We start from the raw sequence: 27084 nt of genomic DNA, 5'->3' as shown, positions 1-27084 counted from the left end.
AAACTAAAATTAGGCATAGTAGGAGTATGAATACCCCTGAAATAATCCAATGCTCGATCAACGGTGAATCCAGATATAATTCTTTGATTTGTTGAAGGAGTCCTGTTGTATTTTCTATAGAATACTTTTTTGTTTCTGGCATCACTTCGGGGTCGTTTTGATCTTCAGAGAAGTTGTCGAAGCTGATGAAATAACCAGAGGCAGTTCTGTCAATTGATGGGATTGTTCTTTCAATCTGTCTTTCGGTAGCATTTTCTGATGCCACATTAGTGTAGACTGGTGTTGTTTCTTGACGAACTGTTTCAATCTGTGTCTCAAGAGGCACGAGTTCCATGGTATTATTGCATAGTCCTTCACTGTGCACTGCAGGCTGATCGAATGTGATTAGTCTTTCAGTTTGAACCTCTTGGATTGTTGCAAGTTTGGGTATTCTGTTGTTTCTTGGGAGTCCACTGGGCCTACTGTTGATTATAGGCCACATGCTTGTGGTTTTACCAGGTCGATGGACACGACTCTGTTCTCCTTTTTACCAGCAAGGGGCGGTAGTACTACTGATCTTGTTCCGGTGACTGCCAAGACAGGTACTGCTTTTCTGTAAGAAGGCCCAAATTCCTTCTTCACCGCGATCTTTTCTCTGACTAGATCCCCAATCTTTGGAATCCAGACAGGCCTTGCTGGGGCTGTTGCTTGTGGTGCCTCGTCAGTGGTATCTGGCTGTTGCTTTAACTTTATGTTGCTTAAGGATTTTCTTGTTTCATTCAGTTCCTGTAAAACAGCCAAACGATCTTTGATGTCAAAGTCTGTTGTTTTTTCTTGTACCACTGACATCTGACTATCGAGGTCCTGAATGTTCATTCTAATTCCGAACAATAGTTCGTATGGGCTGAAACCTTTTAGAGAATTTCTTGGCAAGTTATTAAGACTAGTCTGGACACTTATTAAATGTTTGACCCACCCAGCGCCTGAACCTAATACCTTCCCTGTTATAGATCGCTTTATGTCTCGGTTTTTTCTTTCTACCACACTATTCCCTTCGGGGTGCGACGGACAAGAATACCGCAACCCAATTCCCATGCTGGCCATGGCCTCCTTATAAGCTCGAGAGCTGAAAGCAGGACCCTGGTCAGAATGGAACGTGGTAATTGCGTATGTGCCGATAAAGACTCGCAAATCTTTTATAACAGTTCTAGCGTCAGCCGAGCGCTGGAGGCTACGTTTTTTAAGTGTGTTTAGCCTTAACTGTGTACAATGTAGGGTGACCAGACGTCCCCGTTTTCCCAGGACGGTCCCCGTTTTTGGAGAATTGTCCCCGTGTCCCGACACTTTTCTCCAAGTGACTCAAATGTCCCCGTTTTCAAACAGTGTCCCAGGTAAACACAGAAATGTCCCTGTTTTTCATTGTTCAGGTTGAGCATGCGCGCGCAGGCTCTCTTTGCACTGGCATTTGCTACCCTGTGATGTTTTATTGATTTTGGCAAATATATGCTATAGTCCTTAAAAGTGTAAATGTAATAAGAAGTACTAATGCTGCTGTGTAAAGGAGAGGGGTGCCAAAAAAAAGACCTCAGATTTGTTGTCTGTAATGCTTCATCTCGGTCTGTGGAGGGGTCAAATAATCCTACATTTAGGTCGATGGGTACTGCAAACCGTAGTCCTACTTCTATGTCATTGACCTGTCCCCGTTTTTTGTTTTGAGAATCTGGTCACCCTAGTACAATGGGACGCGCTTCTCTTCTTTGATTGCGCAGATAGACCGCCTTATGCTGTCTAGCAGGGATCCTGAAACTACACTGGCCTGTTCATTACTGCGATCTCTGTTGCAGTTTTCACAATTGTGAGCAAAACATTGAATATCTATACTCATTCCTGGCCACCAGTACTCTGATTGTAATTCTTTCAGAGAAACCTTGATTGTTTGGTGTCTCAGACCCAACCCCATGTGTGCTTCCAGTAAGAGGAAGCCCCTCCTGCTCCTGTTTGGAATTACTCTGTCCCCCACTCCAGGGATTCGAGCAAAAGGAACGGAGTTTGCATCGATTACGTATGCATAATTGAGTGGATAGTTCACGGGTAGTGCTACACAGTCGCCTTTTACGGTCGTTTTTACTGCCAGCATGGTTTCCTCGTCTATGTATTTTTCTGTACGCTTTTTTGTGGCTACGGAAGCCGGTTTAGTTGCTTCCGCTGTGGCTGTATTAGCCAATGAATTCCCTGCAACGTGAACGCCATCACGTTGAAGACTCTGTGCGTGTATCACGTGAGTCTTTTGTAGTTCTTTGTGTAAAAGAGCTACTTGTTTCCAGAGCAATTTATGCTTTATTGTGGCACCTGTGTCATCTTTGTAATCGTTTTCAATCCACCTCTGCAGTTTATTGTTGTAAGATTTGACGCAAAAATGAGAATCGCACACGATAAGTGTCGGGTAATCGCGTTCTGCATTTTCGAGCGCCATCTTTAAAAATCTGATTTCAGCTCTTCGAGCCGGACAGTTACTTACAGATTTAGTTTTTGTTACTTTCGGTCTGAATTTACCGCACAGCCAACGACCTTTAATAATCGCACATGCTGCATTGTAGGATTTGCTCTCTACGTTGAAATGCTGTACAAATCTATCTGTATAGATTATACAGGCGTATTGTGGGAGAGGCAGAATTTCGATTGGCAGAGGATATTCTTCTTCATATTGTAAATCATTCAGTTCTTCAAATTGCGGGGCGAAATAGTATTTCACATCTTCCGCTCCTAGAGAATTTACACACTGTATCCATTTCGGATCCAGTGACACTGTAGGCAGGTTTACTGGGCTGAATAGCGCCTCGAAGGCGGATTCCGCTGTGAGGATGTTAATCCTTTTGCCGTGTGCTAGTTCTCTTTCATTTGCTAATGCAATTTTCACTGCTTTCACAGTTCTTTCTGTGTGACTGAATGCTTTTTCTACTTGTGTGTACAAGTGAGATTTAATTGAAATTGGTACCTTTCCTCCCTCATTAGAGGTTAGGTACGTGAATCCGCATCTTCCTGGGATGACTCGGATTACAAGACCGCGTGTGTTGTCACGTGTATCTAATTTTGTTTTTGCTAACATGTCTGTTTGCAGTGATCTCAAAATTTCTGTGTGTTTTTGAGTCCAATTGATTTGTTTAAAATCAGGTTTAATTAGTTCGTAGAGAGGTTTAACCCTCTCCGCATAATTTAGAATGTATGTTCTTCCGAAATTCAGAAAACCTAGAATGGATTGTAAATTCTTCAGCGTTTTTGGAGCTTGGAGTACAGCGCACTTCTCTAAGAAGTTGTCCGCTAGGCTTTTCCCTTCACTTGATAATTCGTACCCTAAAAATAGTACTGTCAGATGGGCAATTCGGGACTTTTTAAAGTTGAATTTGTAACCCTCTGCTGCGAACCCAAGTATAATGGTGTTCACTCTTTTCAAGTGAGTATCCAAGTGGTCGTCTGTGAGATAGATATCATCTACGTAAGATAATGCTTCATCATCATATATTTGTAGTAACTCTGTTACCCTAGCTGAGAATAGTCCTGGGCTGTTCTTGAACCCCTGTGGGAGTCGACAGAATTTTTTCTGCGACCCAAATGCTGAGAAAGCGGTCAAATATCTGCTTTCCGGTGCAATGTTTTGACAAAAGAAACCATTAGATATGTCTGTCGTTTTATATTTTTTCCTAACTATGTTATTCATTAGGGCTGCACTATGCGAGTTTTGTACTGCAAAAGTTTTGCAACATGCATTAAGATGTCTGTAGTCCAAAACTAGACGATATGAATTGTCTGGCTTGGAGACAGGAAACAAAGGATTGTTCATTTGAGAGGTGCATGTTTCAATCACCCCCTGGTATTCAAGTTGATCTAAAATCTCCCTGACTTGTTTTTTAGCTTCTTGCTTAATGGGATACTGCCGTTGGGCAGTTGGTTCACTTTTTAACTGGATTTTGTGGGGAGGTGAGTCCTCATCCCATCCTACATGATTTTTATATAATGCAGGTGCCTGGGCCACTGCCCATTTCCTTGCATATGTATATTTTTTATGAATCGGAATGTGATTCGAGAAGGCAGGCATAATCACCTCTTCGCCACGAGGGCACTCCCTGACAAACTCTGGGGGCCAATCTTTTTCAGCTAACAGAATATCATAGCCTTTTGAGAGCTTATCCCAAAATAGACCTCTTATTTTCCTAGTCTTATCACCCTCTATATGCAATGTAATTTCGTATATTTTATGGGGCTCGCTAAGTCTGGTGTCGGCAGTTTCAACCTGAATGTATTCATTCGTGTCCACTGTCTCCAGATGACTCATCAAGATCTTGCGCGCTATACTGATTTCTGCTGCACTGTCTAACATTGTCAATGCCCACTCCCCGTTTTTCAACTGTGTCCTCAGTATTCTCGGCATGGTTGATTACTCTAATACTGGCTACCTTCTTTTTTGGAAATTGATATTTTTTACTCTGAGCAGGTTCCTTGTCTTTGGACTTGGTGTGCTCTCCTGGGTCTGACCGTCCTCTTCTTTCCGAATTCTGTGGAAAAGATCGAGAGGGACGTGTATCAATACTTTGATATCTATCAGGTTTTTTCAGATTATCCCTATTTCTAAGGTTATATCTTTTCTCAGAGGGCTTTCTCTGGGGAGACTGGTGTTCTCGAGTCGGAGTTCTTTCCCTCCGTCGAGGAGACCTTCCTCTGGACTGGAAAACTTTTTCCTTGGGAGTGGATTGTTTATTTCCATCCCAGCTCTTTTTAGGAGTGTTTAAATTATTTTTAAATAATTTTACTAACTCTCTATAAGCCTTTGTTAATTCTCTTATGTTAACTAAAAGGTCTTCCCTTGACATTTTTCCAATGTCCGGATGTGGTGTGTAGCTGGCTAGAACCGGCCACGTTTCTCCTGGTCTACCTAGTGGACCGAGCCTGGTAATGTGATCATTGTGTTTTATGGCGCCATTAAACCAGAGCAGGTGCTCTTGAAATGTAAGTGGAATTTCAATCTCCTCAAAAGGAGCGTACTCTTCCGGAGGTTCCTCTATTTTGTAATAGTGAAACTCTTTTGTTGTAGCGTTTGCCGCTGGAAAGTTTATCCATGAATAGAATACCTCTGTCTGCCGATACTCGTGAGCCTCTATCACGAAAATTACTGTACCACCTTGAGGTGTCAGTCCGTTTTCTATAAGTTTTAACGTTATAGATTTTCTTAAGTGGACCGGGATGATGATAGCATCCGGGTCTGTCTGTAGGAGACTCGAGTCTTCCTCTATTAGTAGGGTTGCCAGTCTAACTGCTTCCCTTTCTTCTTCACTGTCTGTCATTTTTTATAAATGCAGGTTTTGCAGAGTTGGTCTCCAAGGAGACAAAGATTAGGTGCACAATATTTTGGAACACTGTATCCTTCAACGTTGAATAAACCAGAGCTTTACATAGGAATCTCTTCCTACTGAGTTCGGGCGGATTTTAACCTTTCACCCACTCCAGACGTCTATTGGAGTATTTACGGGAGAAAGGGGTCTGTGTGAAATATGCACGACTGAGTTACTCTAACGTCTTGCGTTAGTTTATCGCCTTACCAAACGTTGGGCGCCATGTAGTGTAGTTCCTAGTTTCCCACTAGGCCCTGCGCATTGGAATAACATAAACAGTAGTATCGACGTAGAAGTGCGGATCTTCCAGGCCTCTACTGACTATGCTAAACTTAATTGGGTGTGTTACCAACTAGCTCAGAGGTCACTGGAAACTTTCTTGACTGAAATAGGAAGTGATCAGCTTCCCTGGCACAGACAAGAAGGGATTCAGTTTTCCAACAACCGTGCAACATGACAACTTTGCTCCTCAGATCAAGAGTCAATCTCTAGGGTCGTGTGAAACAATAGACAGTTATTTTACTCAGTCAGGTTGGTGCAGTTTACTTTCACAATATGTAGAGAATAGAGAGACGGGCGTTTGTCAATAAAGGGTTAACATTTATTGAACAGTCTTTCTTCTCGTACAAGAGAAATGTATTGCCACAATTGCAAGACTTGTTATGATAAAAAGTACGTACAGTAAGATAAGTATTGCGAAATAATACTGTAAAAGCATTGATATGGTTTCTTAGCCATACAATGGTTTAAAAGTAATAAAACATATATACAGTCATATATACATTAGGCTAAAATACTCAACTGGTGCTTCTAACTACGCCTACCCCAGTGTGCCTGACCTAAGCCTAATACTTGGGAGGGGAGTAAGTAAGTAGCTTTAAGTTAAGTTGGTTTTGCCAAGGTTTGCTTCAAGAATTCTCTTCTAAGGGTTTAGTCAACACCATACCTCTGAATAGAATGATGGAGGTCTGGTATCTCCTTCAGGGGGAAACTCGGTATCCCAGTCACCCGCGAGGGCAGACTAGAAACGCTGGAGCTGGATTTCTCTGCAGGAGAAAGACAACGTCTCTCTTCAGCGCGTCGTGGAGGAGGAGGGGGGACAGCGTCCGCGGGCAGCTTGGCATCTGCTGGGCTCTTCGCAGAGGGACAGCTGTTCAGCTCCTAAGCTCACCACACCATCGTTCGCGCTTTAGCAGCGATAATGGTATCAGTAGCTTCACCAACAGCAGCGGGGCAGCAGCATCAGCGTACTGCATACAGCATACAACAGCAATGGGACACCAGCAATTGCTTAAGGCAACGTTGGTAGTATTTATACCTGAAAGGTGCCTTGTTTGACGCAAGTTTGCTGGACATAAGACGTCAATTAAAGATGTCACTAGGAAGTGATAGCTATCAGTTGCTCATTAGCGTTCCATTACTAATCAAAACACAGCAAGCGGGGATTTCCAGGTTTGCTGAGTTTTTATCTTGTTGAAGAACTCGGAGTGTTAATCTAGGAATATCAGATAGTGACTTCTGCTCTGTCATTGCACTAATTGGTTGCAAAGGAAGTGGCAGAGAACTATTCTGGAATGTGGCTCTGTTCGTGTGAGGCCAGAGATGACCTTCTGAATATCGCACTTGAACGGTTATGCCAATATAGGGAATAAATGGATTTATAGCCGAATAGGGGCATAAGGTCGCAGTATCGATCAGGAACCTAGATAAACACGCAACAACTCATATAGACACTCATGTAGCTATTCAAAAACCCATGCAGCCGCTTACACACCAACAGAAAGGGGGTGGTGATGAACAGAGTGTCTGAATTAAGCAGACCACTCTTACCCAGTCCAAAGATCAGGGCTTGATCCATCACCGTTATTTATCTCACTGCCCCATCCCAGCTCAGAACCTGGCTATATGCAAATTAGTCTGTCCCTGGCCCAGTGCATCATGGGAACAGGGCAGACCAAACTACCAAGCCAATTCTTCACCAGAAAGGAGACAAGCTACCGGGGACCGGTTTCTGGCATTTCAGCCTCTTCGGCCCGGCTTGCTTGAATCCTGATGGAGCAGTGAGAAAGGGACTCATGTCTGAGTATACCCTGCCACACCTATAGTGGCCAAAAACGATACAGAAAGGGGCTGGTGATGAACAGAGTGTCTGAATTAAGCAGACCACTCTTACCCAGTCCAAAGATCAGGGCTTGATCCATCACCGTTATTTATCTCACTGCCCCATCCCAGCTCAGAACCTGGCTATATGCAAATTAGTCTGTCCCTGGCCCAGTGCATCATGGGAACAGGGCAGACCAAACTACCAAGCCAATTCTTCACCAGAAAGGAGACAAGCTACCGGGGACCGGTTTCTGGCATTTCAGCCTCTTCGGCCCGGCTTGCTTGAATCCTGATGGAGCAGTGAGAAAGGGACTCATGTCTGAGTATACCCTGCCACACCTATAGTGGCCAAAAACGATACAGAAAGGGGGTGGTGATGAACAGAGTGTCTGAATTAAGCAGACCACTCTTACCCAGTCCAAAGATCAGGGCTTGATCCATCACCGTTATTTATCTCACTGCCTCATCCCAGCTCAGAACCTGGCTATATGCAAATTAGTCTGTCCCTGGCCCAGTGCATCATGGGAACAGGGCAGACCAAACTACCAAGCCAATTCTTCACCAGAAAGGAGACAAGCTACCGGGGACCGGTTTCTGGCATTTCAGCCTCTTCGGCCCGGCTTGCTTGAATCCTGATGGAGCAGTGAGAAAGGGACTCATGTCTGAGTATACCCTGCCACACCTATAGTGGCCAAAAACGATACAGAAAGGGGGTGGTGATGAACAGAGTGTCTGAATTAAGCAGACCACTCTTACCCAGTCCAAAGATCAGGGCTTGATCCATCACCGTTATTTATCTCACTGCCCCCTCCCAGCTCAGAACCTGGCTATATGCAAATTAGTCTGTCCCTGGCCCAGTGCATCATGGGAACAGGGCAGACCAAACTACCAAGCCAATTCTTCACCAGAAAGGAGACAAGCTACCGGGGACCGGTTTCTGGCATTTCAGCCTCTTCGGCCCGGCTTGCTTGAATCCTGATGGAGCAGTGAGAAAGGGACTCATGTCTGAGTATACCCTGCCACACCTATAGTGGCCAAAAACGATACAGAAAGGGGGTGGTGATGAACAGAGTGTCTGAATTAAGCAGACCACTCTTACCCAGTCCAAAGATCAGGGCTTGATCCATCACCGTTATTTATCTCACTGCCCCATCCCAGCTCAGAACCTGGCTATATGCAAATTAGTCTGTCCCTGGCCCAGTGCATCATGGGAACAGGACAGACCAAACTACCAAGCCAATTCTTCACCAGAAAGGAGACAAGCTACCGGGGACCGGTTTCTGGCATTTCAGCCTCTTCGGCCCGGCTTGCTTGAATCCTGATGGAGCAGTGAGAAAGGGACTCATGTCTGAGTATACCCTGCCACACCTATAGTGGCCAAAAACGATACAGAAAGGGGGTGGTGATGAACAGAGTGTCTGAATTAAGCAGACCACTCTTACCCAGTCCAAAGATCAGGGCTTGATCCATCACCGTTATTTATCTCACTGCCCCATCCCAGCTCAGAACCTGGCTATATGCAAATTAGTCTGTCCCTGGCCCAGTGCATCATGGGAACAGGGCAGACCAAACTACCAAGCCAATTCTTCACCAGAAAGGAGACAAGCTACCGGGGACCGGTTTCTGGCATTTCAGCCTCTTCGGCCCGGCTTGCTTGAATCCTGATGGAGCAGTGAGAAAGGGACTCATGTCTGAGTATACCCTGCCACACCTATAGTGGCCAAAAACGATACAGAAAGGGGGTGGTGATGAACAGAGTGTCTGAATTAAGCAGACCACTCTTACCCAGTCCAAAGATCAGGGCTTGATCCATCACCGTTATTTATCTCACTGCCCCCTCCCAGCTCAGAACCTGGCTATATGCAAATTAGTCTGTCCCTGGCCCAGTGCATCATGGGAACAGGGCAGACCAAACTACCAAGCCAATTCTTCACCAGAAAGGAGACAAGCTACCGGGGACCGGTTTCTGGCATTTCAGCCTCTTCGGCCTGGCTTGCTTGAATCCTGATGGAGCAGTGAGAAAGGGACTCATGTCTGAGTATACCCTGCCACACCTATAGTGGCCAAAAACGATACAGAAAGGGGGTGGTGATGAACAGAGTGTCTGAATTAAGCAGACCACTCTTACCCAGTCCAAAGATCAGGGCTTGATCCATCACCGTTATTTATCTCACTGCCCCATCCCAGCTCAGAACCTGGCTATATGCAAATTAGTCTGTCCCTGGCCCAGTGCATCATGGGAACAGGGCAGACCAAACTACCAAGCCAATTCTTCACCAGAAAGGAGACAAGCTACCGGGGACCGGTTTCTGGCATTTCAGCCTCTTCGGCCCGGCTTGCTTGAATCCTGATGGAGCAGTGAGAAAGGGACTCATGTCTGAGTATACCCTGCCACACCTATAGTGGCCAAAAACGATACAGAAAGGGGGTGGTGATGAACAGAGTGTCTGAATTAAGCAGACCACTCTTACCCAGTCCAAAGATCAGGGCTTGATCCATCACCGTTATTTATCTCACTGCCCCATCCCAGCTCAGAACCTGGCTATATGCAAATTAGTCTGTCCCTGGCCCAGTGCATCATGGGAACAGGGCAGACCAAACTACCAAGCCAATTCTTCACCAGAAAGGAGACAAGCTACCGGGGACCGGTTTCTGGCATTTCAGCCTCTTCGGCCCGGCTTGCTTGAATCCTGATGGAGCAGTGAGAAAGGGACTCATGTCTGAGTATACCCTGCCACACCTATAGTGGCCAAAAACGATACAGAAAGGGGGTGGTGATGAACAGAGTGTCTGAATTAAGCAGACCACTCTTACCCAGTCCAAAGATCAGGGCTTGATCCATCACCGTTATTTATCTCACTGCCCCATCCCAGCTCAGAACCTGGCTATATGCAAATTAGTCTGTCCCTGGCCCAGTGCATCATGGGAACAGGGCAGACCAAACTACCAAGCCAATTCTTCACCAGAAAGGAGACAAGCTACCGGGGACCGGTTTCTGGCATTTCAGCCTCTTCGGCCCGGCTTGCTTGAATCCTGATGGAGCAGTGAGAAAGGGACTCATGTCTGAGTATACCCTGCCACACCTATAGTGGCCAAAAACGATACAGAAAGGGGGTGGTGATGAACAGAGTGTCTGAATTAAGCAGACCACTCTTACCCAGTCCAAAGATCAGGGCTTGATCCATCACCGTTATTTATCTCACTGCCCCATCCCAGCTCAGAACCTGGCTATATGCAAATTAGTCTGTCCCTGGCCCAGTGCATCATGGGAACAGGGCAGACCAAACTACCAAGCCAATTCTTCACCAGAAAGGAGACAAGCTACCGGGGACCGGTTTCTGGCATTTCAGCCTCTTCGGCCCGGCTTGCTTGAATCCTGATGGAGCAGTGAGAAAGGGACTCATGTCTGAGTATACCCTGCCACACCTATAGTGGCCAAAAACGATACAGAAAGGGGGTGGTGATGAACAGAGTGTCTGAATTAAGCAGACCACTCTTACCCAGTCCAAAGATCAGGGCTTGATCCATCACCGTTATTTATCTCACTGCCCCATCCCAGCTCAGAACCTGGCTATATGCAAATTAGTCTGTCCCTGGCCCAGTGCATCATGGGAACAGGGCAGACCAAACTACCAAGCCAATTCTTCACCAGAAAGGAGACAAGCTACCGGGGACCGGTTTCTGGCATTTCAGCCTCTTCGGCCCGGCTTGCTTGAATCCTGATGGAGCAGTGAGAAAGGGACTCATGTCTGAGTATACCCTGCCACACCTATAGTGGCCAAAAACGATACAGAAAGGGGGTGGTGATGAACAGAGTGTCTGAATTAAGCAGACCACTCTTACCCAGTCCAAAGATCAGGGCTTGATCCATCACCGTTATTTATCTCACTGCCCCATCCCAGCTCAGAACCTGGCTATATGCAAATTAGTCTGTCCCTGGCCCAGTGCATCATGGGAACAGGGCAGACCAAACTACCAAGCCAATTCTTCACCAGAAAGGAGACAAGCTACCGGGGACCGGTTTCTGGCATTTCAGCCTCTTCGGCCCGGCTTGCTTGAATCCTGATGGAGCAGTGAGAAAGGGACTCATGTCTGAGTATACCCTGCCACACCTATAGTGGCCAAAAACGATACAGAAAGGGGGTGGTGATGAACAGAGTGTCTGAATTAAGCAGACCACTCTTACCCAGTCCAAAGATCAGGGCTTGATCCATCACCGTTATTTATCTCACTGCCCCCTCCCAGCTCAGAACCTGGCTATATGCAAATTAGTCTGTCCCTGGCCCAGTGCATCATGGGAACAGGGCAGACCAAACTACCAAGCCAATTCTTCACCAGAAAGGAGACAAGCTACCGGGGACCGGTTTCTGGCATTTCAGCCTCTTCGGCCCGGCTTGCTTGAATCCTGATGGAGCAGTGAGAAAGGGACTCATGTCTGAGTATACCCTGCCACACCTATAGTGGCCAAAAACGATACAGAAAGGGGGTGGTGATGAACAGAGTGTCTGAATTAAGCAGACCACTCTTACCCAGTCCAAAGATCAGGGCTTGATCCATCACCGTTATTTATCTCACTGCCCCATCCCAGCTCAGAACCTGGCTATATGCAAATTAGTCTGTCCCTGGCCCAGTGCATCATGGGAACAGGACAGACCAAACTACCAAGCCAATTCTTCACCAGAAAGGAGACAAGCTACCGGGGACCGGTTTCTGGCATTTCAGCCTCTTCGGCCCGGCTTGCTTGAATCCTGATGGAGCAGTGAGAAAGGGACTCATGTCTGAGTATACCCTGCCACACCTATAGTGGCCAAAAACGATACAGAAAGGGGGTGGTGATGAACAGAGTGTCTGAATTAAGCAGACCACTCTTACCCAGTCCAAAGATCAGGGCTTGATCCATCACCGTTATTTATCTCACTGCCCCATCCCAGCTCAGAACCTGGCTATATGCAAATTAGTCTGTCCCTGGCCCAGTGCATCATGGGAACAGGGCAGACCAAACTACCAAGCCAATTCTTCACCAGAAAGGAGACAAGCTACCGGGGACCGGTTTCTGGCATTTCAGCCTCTTCGGCCCGGCTTGCTTGAATCCTGATGGAGCAGTGAGAAAGGGACTCATGTCTGAGTATACCCTGCCACACCTATAGTGGCCAAAAACGATACAGAAAGGGGGTGGTGATGAACAGAGTGTCTGAATTAAGCAGACCACTCTTACCCAGTCCAAAGATCAGGGCTTGATCCATCACCGTTATTTATCTCACTGCCCCCTCCCAGCTCAGAACCTGGCTATATGCAAATTAGTCTGTCCCTGGCCCAGTGCATCATGGGAACAGGGCAGACCAAACTACCAAGCCAATTCTTCACCAGAAAGGAGACAAGCTACCGGGGACCGGTTTCTGGCATTTCAGCCTCTTCGGCCTGGCTTGCTTGCTTCGGCCCGGCTTGCTTGCAGTGGGACAGGAACAGACTAATTTGCATACAGCCAGGTTCTGAAACTGGGATGGTGCAGTGAGCTAAAAAACCGTGTTGGATCTAGCCCTGATCTCTTGACTGGGTGAGAGCTTTCTGCTTAATTCAGAGACTCTGTCCCTCACCACCCCTTGTTGTAAATATTTTTGTCCACCCTAAGCGTGGAAGGGTATTCTCAGATGTGAGACCCTTGCTCAGTGCACCATCAGGATTCAAGCAAACCGGGCCGAAGACGGCTGTAATGCCAGAAACCGGTCCCCGGGAGCTTGTTTCCTTCCCAGTGTAAGAATTGGCTTTTGTAGTTTGGTTTGCCCTGTTCCCATCATGCAGTGGGACAGGAACAGACTAATTTGCATACAGCCAGGTTCTGAAACTGGGATGGTGCAGTGAGCTAAAAAACGGTGTTGGATCTAGCCCTGATCTCTTGACTGGGTGAGAGCTTTCTGCTTAATTCAGAGACTCTGTCCCTCACCACCCCTTGTTGTAAATATTTTTGTCCACCCTAAGCGTGGAAGGGTTTTCTCAGATGTGAGACCCTTGCTCATTGCACCATCAGGATTCAAGCAAACCGGGCCGAAGACGGCTGTAATGCCAGAAACCGGTCCCCGGGAGCTTGTTTCCTTCCCAGTGTAAGAATTGGCTTTTGTAGTTTGGTTTGCCCTGTTCCCATCATGCAGTGGGACAGGAACAGACTAATTTGCATACAGCCAGGTTCTGAAACTGGGATGGTGCAGTGAGCTAAAAAACGGTGTTGGATCTAGCCCTGATCTCTTGACTGGGTGAGAGCTTTCTGCTTAATTCAGAGACTCTGTCCCTCACCACTCCTTGTTGTAAATATTTTTGTCCACCCTAAGCGTGGAAGGGTATTCTCAGATGTGAGACCCTTGCTCATTGCACCATCAGGATTCAAGCAAACCGGGCCGAAGACGGCTGTAATGCCAGAAACCGGTCCCCGGGAGCTTGTTTCCTTCCCAGTGTAAGAATTGGCTTTTGTAGTTTGGTTTGCCCTGTTCCCATCATGCAGTGGGACAGGAACAGACTAATTTGCATACAGCCAGGTTCTGAAACTGGGATGGTGCAGTGAGCTAAAAAACGGTGTTGGATCTAGCCCTGATCTCTTGACTGGGTGAGAGCTTTCTGCTTAATTCAGAGACTCTGTCCCTCACCACCCCTTGTTGTAAATATTTTTGTCCACCCTAAGCGTGGAAGGGTATTCTCAGATGTGAGACCCTTGCTCATTGCACCATCAGGATTCAAGCAAACCGGGCCGAAGACGGCTGTAATGCCAGAAACCGGTCCCCGGGAGCTTGTTTCCTTCCCAGTGTAAGAATTGGCTTTTGTAGTTTGGTTTGCCCTGTTCCCATCATGCAGTGGGACAGGAACAGACTAATTTGCATACAGCCAGGTTCTGAAACTGGGATGGTGCAGTGAGCTAAAAAACGGTGTTGGATCTAGCCCTGATCTCTTGACTGGGTGAGAGCTTTCTGCTTAATTCAGAGACTCTGTCCCTCACCACCCCTTGTTGTAAATATTTTTGTCCACCCTAAGCGTGGAAGGGTATTCTCAGATGTGAGACCCTTGCTCATTGCACCATCAGGATTCAAGCAAACCGGGCCGAAGACGGCTGTAATGCCAGAAACCGGTCCCCGGGAGCTTGTTTCCTTCCCAGTGTAAGAATTGGCTTTTGTAGTTTGGTTTGCCCTGTTCCCATCATGCAGTGGGACAGGAACAGACTAATTTGCATACAGCCAGGTTCTGAAACCGGGATGGTGCAGTGAGCTAAAAAACGGTGTTGGATCTAGCCCTGATCGCTTGACTGGGTGAGAGCTTTCTGCTTAATTCAGAGACTCTGTCCCTCACCACCCCTTGTTGTAAATATTTTTGTCCACCCTAAGCGTGGAAGGGTATTCTCAGATGTGAGAGCCTTGCTCATTGCACCATCAGGATTCAAGCAAACCGGGCCGAAGACGGCTGTAATGCCAGAAACCGGTCCCCGGGAGCTTGTTTCCTTCCCAGTGTAAGAATTGGCTTTTGTAGTTTGGTTTGCCCTGTTCCCATCATGCAGTTGGACAGGAACAGACTAATTTGCATACAGCCAGGTTCTGAAACTGGGATGGTGCAGTGAGCTAAAAAACGGTGTTGGATCTAGCCCTGATCTCTTGACTGGGTGAGAGCTTTCTGCTTAATTCAGAGACTCTGTCCCTCACCACCCCTTGTTGTAAATATTTTTGTCCACCCTAAGCGTGGAAGGGTATTCTCAGATGTGAGACCCTTGCTCATTGCACCATCAGGATTCAAGCAAACCTGGCCGAAGACGGCTGTAATGCCAGAAACCGGTCCCCGGGAGCTTGTTTCCTTCCCAGTGTAAGAATTGGCTTTTGTAGTTTGGTTTGCCCTGTTCCCATCATGCAGTGGGACAGGAACAGACTAATTTGCATACAGCCAGGTTCTGAAACTGGGATGGTGCAGTGAGCTAAAAAACGGTGTTGGATCTAGCCCTGATCTCTTGACTGGGTGAGAGCTTTCTGCTTAATTCAGAGACTCTGTCCCTCACCACCCCTTGTTGTAAATACACACCAACAGACAGATGGATACAGACCTTCACACAGTTTAGTCACTAAGCCATGCATTCAGTAAGATGCATTTAATCACTCACTTATAGAGTCAGCCACGCACCTACTAAATCATCCATTCAGGCACTTATACACCCACTCATTCTTCTAAACGCCTTTCCCTACATATATTAAACATATTTAAACTTAACAGAAACACAGTCACTGGATGATGTCATCAGTGATGTCATTTGAGATGTCATCAGTGATGTTACTGACCATGTCATTAGTGATGTAATATGTGATGTCATCAGCAGTGCATTGCGGCGGCGCAAGTTATATACTGAACTAACTATAACGGGGGAATTTCACTGTTTTGTACGAGTGAAATGTCCAACTAACTATAACGCTCCTGAAACCTATGGTTTTTTCAGTGAAATTATATATATATTACACTGTGGCTATCGCCACTGTGTAGCTTCAATTGGCACAGAGTTTGCAGATTAAATCGATTTTTTGTTATGCTAATAACTTTGCTGCTGCCTGATGAGTCCTACAAAACTTTCCACAAAAAAGTTTACACCAACTCATCTCCTTCCTGGAAGGTTTCAGGGTGATCAGTCAAGCAGGGGTTACGAAAATGAAGGGGTCCCAAAACACGTTTTTTCCATGCAGTTTTACAGAGCTGCAGCCAAGCTGTTGACCTAAATTGCACCAAATATTTCAAAAACTAGATCTTGATACGGAAAGAGTGCTTTTGATCATCTGGTGTAAATCGTTCAGTTGTTTTTGAGAAATGAAGGTTCAAAATGTAGGTCTATACATCAACTCTGTACCTTTGCGGTAGTAATACAGTACCACAAGCTCAAAACATGTGTTCTCATTGGCTGGCCGTAACTGGAAGAAAATCTTGCAAATGCATTTTTATGACTTGGGGCCTCAGTTCCCTTGCCCTAGTAAGTAATAAAAAATAAGATCTAAGGGGAAAGAGAACGGCTACATTAAACTCCTGGGCCTTGTGGTGGGGTTCCAGAGGAATCCCAGTAGTCAAATACATTTTCTTTTTTGTGGTACTATCATGGCTCCCAGGGCCGCCCCTGTGAAAACTCACTGAAGTACTGCGATACCGCAGCGCTGCAAACAAAAAGAAAAAATAGTGGGGGCATTGGGGCGTTTCTTAACCCCACGGAGTTGGTAAGCAGCAGTGGTTGGAGGCGTCGCAGGGTTTGGGTGCACACAGTAGATTGAGTGAAAGACCTGGCCTCCGGCAAGGCTCTGCGTCCAATGCCACGCATGGCCAAAGCCTACGGGGTTGGCATAGTAAGATATGGTAATAAAATACAACTTTTCATTAAAAACCATAGAACCCCACTAAGAAAGCCAAAAGTTAAAGTGATGTTTAGTTCGGTATGGTAATATCTTACTTTCAATTTTTACAAAAACATGGAAATTCACTGAAAAAAACAATGGTTAAAGTGATGTTTTAGTTAGGTGAAAATGTCTGTTAAAATGGAACGTTTTAAACAACAACAAAAACATTGAAATTCACCAATTATGGTTAACTGAGAAAACTATAACCCGTGCCCTGGCCATGCTCTGCTTATGACCTCACGTATTACATCACTCATGAAAAGTTCTGACTTTATTGATAACATCACTGATGACATCTGAAATTACATAATTATTGACAAACACTGTGCACGGTAAGGATGCAGGTGCAATCATCTTCAGCGATGACACAGATTGGTTGAATGAACGTGCATTCTGAACACATTGATGACTCACTGTTGGGGAAAACGGGTATCTTAATCTAAAAACAAGTAGAAAGGAGTCTGCTGGTAAGTAAGAAGAAAGGAAATCTGTACCTACATTGCATTCGTTTAAATCACACATTTATAATGTTTTACTGCGCCAACACATGACTCTCATATGAGGAACTAATCCGGTTAAAGGACACAAAGATACATCAACTTCATTATTTCTCAAGCTAATGCACGCTGAACTCCCTCTAAACATCCTTCAGACTAGCAGTTATTAGCAACATAAGGAGATGTGGTGGTTCTCTGCAGGTGAATAGAAAACAAACAATACATTGCTTAAGATTGCTGATACGATTTTCTTCTGAAATAAAGATTACCAACATGGAAAAAGCGACAACTAAATGTTAATCGTTTTAAAATGCAGCCATATACTCTGGTCAAGCTAAACGTGTAAGCTGCACACTCAATAAATATGCATGCTAAATGCTAATGTTGACCACGATATTCAACAAAAACAAGGGAAACCCTACTCGCGAAGAACCAGGGTATGTATTATATAGCAAGAAACAGTGTTTCTTGTGGAGACAATGAGATATAATGTAAGTAATAAGGATGCACAATGGCAATGTACATGGGTCATATGGATATCAGACAAAAAAGTAACCGAGTACACTGTAGTTGGTTTTTGAAGTTTATAACAAATATTCAGAAAAGTTTCAAATATACCTAAACAATAGTGCTTACTGTCCCCAGTGCAGATTTGGAACTAAAACAGAAAAATTTAGGGACATCTAGTGACAGTTATAGTATGGTTTCCAATACTCTAATGAAACGACCTTTTTATACTTTCAACAATTTTCTACAACACTGTAAACAATTGTCAGTGTTGGGTTATTGATTCGTTTCTTTTAATGTCTACCGCGTTTCGACCCTTCCATAAATACAGGGTCTCTTCAGGACCTAATGATATAGGGACATCTGCAATATTAAAAAGAAGAGTAGTGTAAATTGTAGTCCAGTTGGATCACTAATGGTAGTTAAACGACTAAATGGCCAAAAGAAAAACTGATGTACTTGGAACAAAAGGTATTCGCAGCCGCGTAAAAAAGTGAAAACACTGGTTGAGTGTGGAAGAATAAAGGAAAACATTTAATTTGTAACAATCTTCATGAATATTACCGCAACACAGTAGTATATAATAAGCCAAGGCACCACACAGCTTTGCCACTTTGCCTTAATGCTCCGCTGCGGCATATGCTGCTATGAAGAGAAGCATGCAGCTTTACTAAATGACATTAATGCAGTCCTTCTGCAAGTGCTGCTCCAGTTCTTCAACCCCAAGAAAGCTCTGACAATGAATCTCAGTCCTTACTTGTTGCCCTCTATTTGCTTTGACTCAGAAACACTTAGACTCCTGTTGTGTAACTCATGAAAATCAACTCCAACCCGCTACCTCAGTTTTTGTGTTTTCACACACTCTTGAAGCGCACCCCAGTACCGACCACTCTGGCTCCCTCCTTTTATTTAGTAGCACTTGGCTTTTGTCTACTGCCTGGCTCCTTTTGTCATGAACGTGCCCCCTGCAGCCCGCCGCCGTTGACTCTGCCAGCCCCTATACACTCTATCGGTGACTCTGCCTCCACCGAGGTCCTTGCTCATCATGTCCTTGTCGCAGCTAAAACCTACTACTTGCACCAAGCCTTTGACTTCAATCTTCCTCTTCCAGCTCGTGACGTATTCAATTTCATGGCCCCATTTTCACCCTTACTAAGGATTGCCGACTACTGCATACATCCTTTTAACCACTCGCTAGATTTTGTCAACCTTCAAAGAACCGGACACACATCTGTGTTAAATTAACTCCCCTCACTAAATTGTTTGCATCTTTGCTCTTGCCTCTTGACAGTTCACCCACTTACTAGAACATCCTGTCCCTACTAGATCCTCATGCATACTTCCAAAAACTTCCCCTCTCCTCAAAGCCCTTCATTGGCTCCCCATAAAGAAAAGAGCAATTTTTAAACTCCTCTGCCTGATGTATGAAGGACCCAAATATCTACAGGAAAAGCTTGTTCCCTATCTCCCTGGAAGAAACCTCAGATCAAGTAGTCAATTTCTTCTTTGCCCTGGTGTATTTGCATATCTAGGTATGGTGGACGGGCTTTCTCGTACCTTGCTCCATACCACTGGAACACGCTTCCCTTTTTTATCAGGGCGTGCACAGAGTTCTAAGGTTTTAAAAAACATCTTCCAACCTAGCTGTTCTAATGGCTGTTTCCTGACCTATCTGCTACCTCAGCGCCGAGATGCCCCTCTGGGGGTGAGTAGTTGTGCTGCACCAAATATCCATTAACATAACATAACAGTCAATAACCTTAGACATTGATGTTGTGTTTTTCTTACTGTAGGATTGAGTGCTGTAAGTTGGATATTGCACAGCAATGCAGAGTACTCCCAATTACCTTTGGAAGACGGAGGATGTGCTGGGCCAAGGGGCCACCGCTATTGTGTACAAAGCACGCAGCAAGGTGAGTGTGCAAGTGAGCAATTGACTGAGTGGGCGAGTGTTTGGCATTTAAATCTCACTATTCCCTGCTGGACAAAGGTGCCACGGCCAATGTGTACAAATCTTGCTACAAGGTGAAGACGGCGGTGAGGAATTGATTGAGTGTGTAGGTGAGAAACACATTGTCTATGCAGCATGAGTATATACAGCTGGGCCGAGGTGAGTTGAATGGGAACTCTCTAGTGGTTTGTTTATAAGAAAACTAGGCACTTACCAGAGGTTTTTCAATATCAGGCTATGCCTTTCCCTCTGGCATCTGACCAAGTTGCAGCCTTCAAACTGCCATAGTTGCAGTAGTCAGTTTTGCACTATCACATTTTTATTTTTTCCATTTCCAGAAAGCCGGAGAGTTGGTTGCCGTAAAAGTTTTCAACAACAGCAGCTACTTGCGGCCGTACGAGGTGCAGATGAGGGAGTTTGAGGTGCTGAGGAAGTTGAACCACAAGAACATAGTCAAGCTGTTCGCAGTGGAGGAGTCGGTGAGTGCCAACCATTTATAAGGATTTGGGCTCTGTAAATAAAGAACCCATAAACAGACAGTACAAATCCACCTACCATGGGCTCCAGTATTCTGTGAAAGTGTAAGGTGGGAGAAGAGTCTTGCATGTCATCAAACGACAGGATTCTGAGAAGCATCAGAAGTGGGGAGAAATGTCTTGTAGGTCATCAAACAGGAGAGGATTCTGAAAAGCAGTGAAGACTGGGAGAAGAGATTTAAAGGTCATCAAACAGTTGAGGGTAGGCTATTGTGTCTGATGTGGGCCAAAGTTTGAAATATGACACGTCTTTGTAAAGAACTAGAGGGGTGTGTACATCCAAGGGAATAGGTGTATCCAGCAGGTTTCAAGAGGTTGGTTTACCTCTGCATGCATCACTAGTGAGCATTGTGCAGAACTCTGGCAACTCATTTGGATTGTGATAAGTTCAGGAGGCCACATTTTGAAAATTGTCCAGCTTTGCAGCTTATCGTTACAGACTTTGAGGCAGTCCAGGCAGGGTGATCAAAATGGTCCCTGGTTTGTACCTCTATGAAGAGAGGATCAAAGTCTGATATGCTGGTCAATAGAGGTAGAGCATGTTAGCTATGATATGTTCCAATATCAGCTGTGGCATGTACTTTGTTTGCTATGATTTTCACTAGTTAACAGCTACGACCTGCCCCAGCATGGACCACAATATGTTACAGTATGCAGCATGGCGTGCCCGCGGCTCATCAGCAATGACTGGCCCTAGCATGAGCCATGGCATACGCCAATATCAACTTGAGCATGCCATGATATAAGCCATGACCACTCCAGTATCGACCATCATGTGTCCTTGTAATCAGGCGTTACATGCAATCCCTGACATGCCCCAGTATATAGTAGGTTATGCTTCAGTCTATACTGTCCTTCCATTAATATGTTCATAACACTGGCCCAGTACATGCCACACCATTCCATTGGGCACAACATCCCTCTTTGTCAGCCATGAAATATGCCTGCAGCCATGATATGGCCCAGGTTGTGCATGGTATGCCACAGCATGTGCAATGATGCCCGAGCCCTTTCAGCCATGTCCTGTCATAGTATACCATCTGTCGCGCCCCTGTTTAACCTGCCGCACACCATAGTATCAGACACATCCTTCTCAGGGCCATGATGTGTCCTACCTCCATCTGCCACCAGATGTCCTTGCCTGTATTTCCGCCTAATTCTCCACCCTCACTTTAAATACTTTAAATTAAATATTTGAGATGTATGGCCTTAATGAGGTGTGCACATCTGCCAATGCGTATCAGAGCCCATGGTTGCATTGGTGTCTGCCTCTTCTAGTAGCCAGGTTTGATCCTAGAGTTTCACAAGGGGGCATCTACTTGGAAGTGTAGTGTAAGAATAGGTTTTCTCTAAAAGCTAGAGAAAGCTCTGACATCCTGGATGGTGGCACAAGAGACCTGCTTGGTTAGCTTACTATATACACATGGTAGCAAGAGAAGGGCAAACAATGCATGTAGGTCCGCTATATGACACCAAAACCCAAATAGCATTGTGTTAGAATAAAAAAAACAAAAAAAACTATGGAAACGCGCAGACTTACGTTCATAGTGGGTGATTGCTTCATAATGGGACACAATGCAAGTCTCTGTTGGGATAGCTTGATAGATGCAGTCTTGGGCACCTCAAGGCGCGATGCACTTGGGATGCAGGCAGGCCTGAGGGAAATGTGTCAGAATTCCCTACATTTGCAGCCTCTAGCAGACAGCAGTGTTTGCATAGTGTCTGTACAGGCCGACAGGTCCTTATACAGTCCGTATGATCCTGGTCAGGGGCAGCCTCTGCATAGGTCACTGGGACATGGGGGTGTGGGAAATAAAAGAAGGACCACAATCCTATTCATCATAACTGCTGAGCTCTGTGTTAGTGTGCACTGATGATGCTCCATAGGTGGCCTCTGATCCATACCCTTTCCTCCCGATTGTCCTCAGGGAACCAGCAAACAGAAGGTGCTCGTCATGGAATACTGCTCGAGCGGGAGCCTGCTGACGGTGCTGGAAGAGCCCGAGAACGCCTTCGGACTGTCCGAGTCCGAGTTTCTGATTGTGCTGCAGTGTGTGGGTGAGTAGCGGCTTCCCAGAAACACAGGAGGCTGGAAAAGAGCAGATCTGCTCCTCTCTGGAGCTGTTGTCAGACCTTGTGTGAGTTCAGATCTGAGCGAGCCCGCTGGAGAGGAGAGGCAGGTTGGTGCCTTCCAGGTAATTCACTCTGGTGTTAGTTCCGTGTTTACTTGATAGCATTACCAGTATTGTCTTAGCTTGGCCAACCTTTTAATACTCGATGCAAAGGTGCTTTAGATAGTTAAGGTCCTGCCTTCGTTCAGTACTAGCAAAGTAAAAATAAGTGTGCAGAGCCAAGTCCCCACATGGCTCTCTTTATTTTGTCTTTGGAAAAGTTGCCACCATACATAAAAGTCTAGAATCTGGTTTTAAAATAATAAACCCTCAGTGGCATGCTGCTAGATGGACTTGGTTGACCTAAGCTGCTGGCTGCCGGTGCCGCACCGATCAGTGCTAGAGTTTTACAGACTTGGCCTAGAAGGGGCAAAAACAGGAATTCTTAAAAACCTGTCCAATAATCCACCAAGCCGTCTTTTATTCTGAGTTTGCTCCAACACACAGGAACCTGGCCCCTGAAGAGGAACCACCAAGGCAAGAAAGGCCAGAGAACAAGGCAGATCCAGCCTTGTGCGTACTTGCGGACACCAGCTGCGCGGGCTCAGCAATGAGGTGCAGCCTGCAGTGCTTAATTTGTAAAATATGAAGTGCAGGTGCTCACATTGTTAAAAGGCCACACCCACTTCCAGCTCCACCCATAACCCCCATTGGCTCCACCCACTTCCATTATTGGCCCCACCCACACCCACAAGCCTAAACACATTGGAGCTACCTCCTTATGTCTTGAGTTTTGCAAGAAGCTGAAGACCTAGTTTTTCACATAAGCTTATTGAAGAACTTACAAGTACACACCTGCCCAAGGGCCTGGATACCCTCTTGGGTGATTTGTGTGCTATACGAATCAATATAACATAAGCATATTTTAACATTTGAAAAGCCTATGACAACAACTTAAAAGTGAAATCAAATTAGAAAATGTGTGTAAATCTCAAAATGTACCATGTGTAGGGTCATTTGAGGGACAGTTGCAGCTTTATAAACTAAAGAGAATGTGCTTGTACTGTGCTGTTAAAAAGATTTAAAGGTATGAAGGAAGGAATACATTAAAGAAGATGGCAAAAAATGTAGGCAGGAAGGTGAGTAATGGAGTGAGGATTTAAATGAGTAATGGATGAAATAAGAAAACAATGTGAAAGGAAGACATGAAGGGATAGAATAAATAAGGGAGAAATGAAGTGGACGATGTGTGATAAATAAGACAAAAGGAAATTATAAAGAAAAGCAGAAGGAAGGGTTGAAGATAAGAAAAGAAGGAATTAAAGAAGGGATGAAGGAAGAAGCAGGCAAAAAAGAAAGTTAGGAATGAAAGGAGAAAGAGGGGATAAATGCACAAAGGGAGGGACGATGGGGAATGAATGAGGGTGTAAGGAAGCAAGAATGGAAAGAGGAAAGGAGGCATGGCTTAATGTACTGAGAATGAGAACAAGGAAAGAAAAAGATGGCACAAAGGAAAGAAAGGAGTTCAGGGGAATGGATACATGTTTGAAAGTTACTGTGTCATGGAAGTACATAGGGAATAATGTCTGGGTAATATTGCAAAGAAATTGAAAAACAAAATATTAAAATAAATATCTGTGTCCTTAACGCATATTCACCAGAGGGGGGCCTTGACACCGAATACAAATGTTATCCAGCTCAATGGCACTAATTTTATTGACCTCAGAAAGAAAAAAGATTGAGTGGCCACACCAAGATTTACATTTATGACCCTGACATCAAACACAGTTCCTGGAGTGGATATAGATATAGGCTCAAGAAGGAAAAACATAAAAGGGAGAGTGTGGAAGGAGGAGAGGTCTGAAGGCAAAGATAGATACAGTACACAAAGAATGTGAAGAGAAGTAGGGAAAGCAGAGATTGGGAGTGCAAGATTGAAGTTGAAAATGATGAGAATGGAAAGTGGAAAGAGGAGAAAGGCAAGGGAAGAAGAGCAGACAGCATGTGAAAGGAAAGTGGAAGTGAAAGAGAGGAAGGTGAAAAGGTGTAGATTAAGGGGAAACATGGACGTAGAGCAGATAGTGAAGGAATACTGGAGAGAAAGGAAGGAGTGATGTGTGAATGGGAGAAAGAAAAGCAGATACTGAGGGAGAGCACTAAATGAGTACACCTCTGCCTTATTACCTATACAGTAATTCATTATGAAAAGTTGAGGGGTGACAGGGCTGTATCATTCTTGGCCTGTCTCATCAATGCATTGCTGTGCTGTCCAAGACACACAATAGCAATTCTCTAACTGTGTTTAGGTTTTATGCTATCAAAAGATGTTTTGTGGCATCATAATTAGTAATCCTCATAAAAGTGTCAGTTAAAGGCCCAAGTTCAGGGCTGAGGTGGCACAGCAGAGCTGGGAGTGAAGGGCCACTGCCCAGCCAGTGAGAACTACGGATTAGGAGAGAGCAGCACTGGCAGAGATGTGGGGATGCGCTGATGCTCTGGAAATAGCAGAATACCTGTGTGGGTTTATTGTGCTGTGGCTGTCGGAGGAAAGCAGTAGAGCTGAGCTCGGCAAGGCCTTCCAACATTTCTTCACCAGTGTTGTGTAGGTTCCTAAATTAAGCTGCAGCATTAAAGGCCACAGATGAGACCAGGACTGCACATCCTGGGCACATACACCCTCTGAAATATTATCACTTGGTGCAAGCCAGACTGGGCCCCTCCCACCTCTGGGCCCTGGTGCATTTTTACCGGGTATACTAATGGCCACTATTCCCCTGCTATCATTCATTAGAACCACCTTTTCTTGCTTCTGTTCCTCACTGTTTTGTATGCTTGCTTCCAGTTCATAATATGTTTTTTGTGAAACGTACGTTCACTCCTGTGTTTCCAACTCAAGAATACTCATATAGTCTTGAGGAGGAAAGCCTGCATGGCCTTGCCAGGTTTCGAACTTATGCTATGAGGCCAAACCCAGATGATGCAATGAATGCACTACTCCACTGACTCACAATACCCTGCATCCAGGCACTCTCTCCATCATCATATAAATTGAAAATTGCTGACTTTTCTGTTATTTTCTCAACAGTGCCTAGAATTATTTTAGGCTAATGGAAATACCACCTCTCATCTCTAGATTTCCCTCCCCAAGCCACCTATCTGAGGTGTTTAATCTTTTCTATTACTTCCCTGGGTTTTTGAAGCGCACCCTTCAAAAAGTTAAAATAATTGCAGCCTACACTAAGTTTCACAGATTTCGAAAGTAAGTGCAGCGCATTCTCCAGTGTGGTATGTGCCTTGCTTGTGCACCTTCCACACCGGGCCAAAGAAGAACCCAGCAGTCACGGAAAGACTGTGTGGACCCTCTGCGACACTTGCATGAAAAGAAGGAAAAAAAACATCCCTCCACTCAGCACACTCACATGGCAGTTGTTGGTCGCCCTCATTGTCCATTTACCACCAATATATATCACCTTATAAGCAACACTCTTGATGCAGTCTGCCATTCAAAACATATAGCACTATGAGAATGACAAATTTGCCAGCACAGCTTCAAACTTATGCACTGAAAGAGACATCACACCTGGCATGAAATGGTGCCCCGGACCGTACAGCTCTTAAGAAGCATGATGTAGTGTCTTAGAGGAACTCTGGGCATGTTTTGGAGGATGGGAGGGGGTGGAAATAAGGGATTCATGCTCAAAACCTGCATCACATTTTTTACCCCTGCAGTTTTATTTAGCGCTATCTCGACTGAAGATATTGGAGCGCTTTACATGAGTTTCCCTGGCTAGGCAATATTGGCCTGAGTGCAGAAGAGCATGCCAAAAGTGTTCAGCAGTTAATGCCAGATGTGAGTGAGCACTTGTGCAGAACAGTTTCAGATTCTGTTCTCTGCTGTTCCCTTCTCACTCCATGCACTGTCCAGGACAACGTAAATAAAATAATCTCAGACCTGCCGGTGTTTGGGATCTGCGCTGAATCAGATCAGGTGTCTGTGAACTTCGGGAGTGGAGAGCAGAGCTTAGGAGGCAGTAGGCACCGTAGGAACTCCCAGCCCAGCCTGTGGGTAGAGGGCCTGGCTCTGCTGTCGTACATGTACACTTCTGTGTGAGCATGGTTCTCGGCAGTGGGGTGTCTGCTATTTCTCTCTTGCTTCACTTGTATAGTTCTTGGCAAATCCAGTGCAGGGCCTCAGCCGCTCGGCTGGTCTTGGTGTTAGTGTTCTGCACGCAAAGCATGGGTGCTGCCACTCCTCCTGCCTCAGTCATCCAGTGTTTTGTTAACCCTTCCCATGCCTGATAAAAAGTAAAAACCAGCAGAAGACTTACCAGTAGAGCCCAAAACAAGCCAGGCCCCACACAACGAGGAGACTGGATTAGATTTGAAGCCTTTGGCGTGCATCAAATTGTATTTCCCATGTTGAATGTTTATGAATTATTAATTCTGCCCACCCCTACAATAGACCCAGCCCTGAGAAATAAGTGCTGGTGCTCAGCACCGGAAAGCACCTGCACAAATTAAGCACTGGCAGCCTGCTACTCCTACTGCAGAGCTGGAAGAACCACTGCACTCCGGTGTCAGAAATACTGACTGAGAAACCAGCGGCTTCCCTCGAGTGGCTTCC

The 27084-nt window shown here is 45.4% G+C and overlaps 1 protein-coding gene across 1 annotated transcript in view; it reads left to right on the top strand.

Moving 5' to 3' along the window:
• Positions 1 to 27084, top strand: part of IKBKE (inhibitor of nuclear factor kappa B kinase subunit epsilon) — a 287793-nt gene that overhangs the window by 44492 nt on the left and 216217 nt on the right. The window contains exons 3-5 of the mRNA XM_086923415.1: positions 19656 to 19775; positions 20152 to 20292; positions 22278 to 22407. Coding sequence (XP_086779541.1) covers positions 19689 to 19775; positions 20152 to 20292; positions 22278 to 22407 — 358 coding nt within the window. The 5' untranslated portion in view covers positions 19656 to 19688. The remainder of the gene's footprint in view (positions 1 to 19655; positions 19776 to 20151; positions 20293 to 22277; positions 22408 to 27084) is intronic.

This window comes from Lissotriton vulgaris, chromosome 5, assembly GCF_964263255.1.
Source record: "Lissotriton vulgaris chromosome 5, aLisVul1.2, whole genome shotgun sequence".
Classification (NCBI taxonomy): domain Eukaryota; kingdom Metazoa; phylum Chordata; class Amphibia; order Caudata; family Salamandridae; genus Lissotriton; species Lissotriton vulgaris.
The sequence above is the reverse complement of the archived record's forward strand: the minus strand, read 5'-3'. Positions and strand labels throughout refer to the sequence as shown.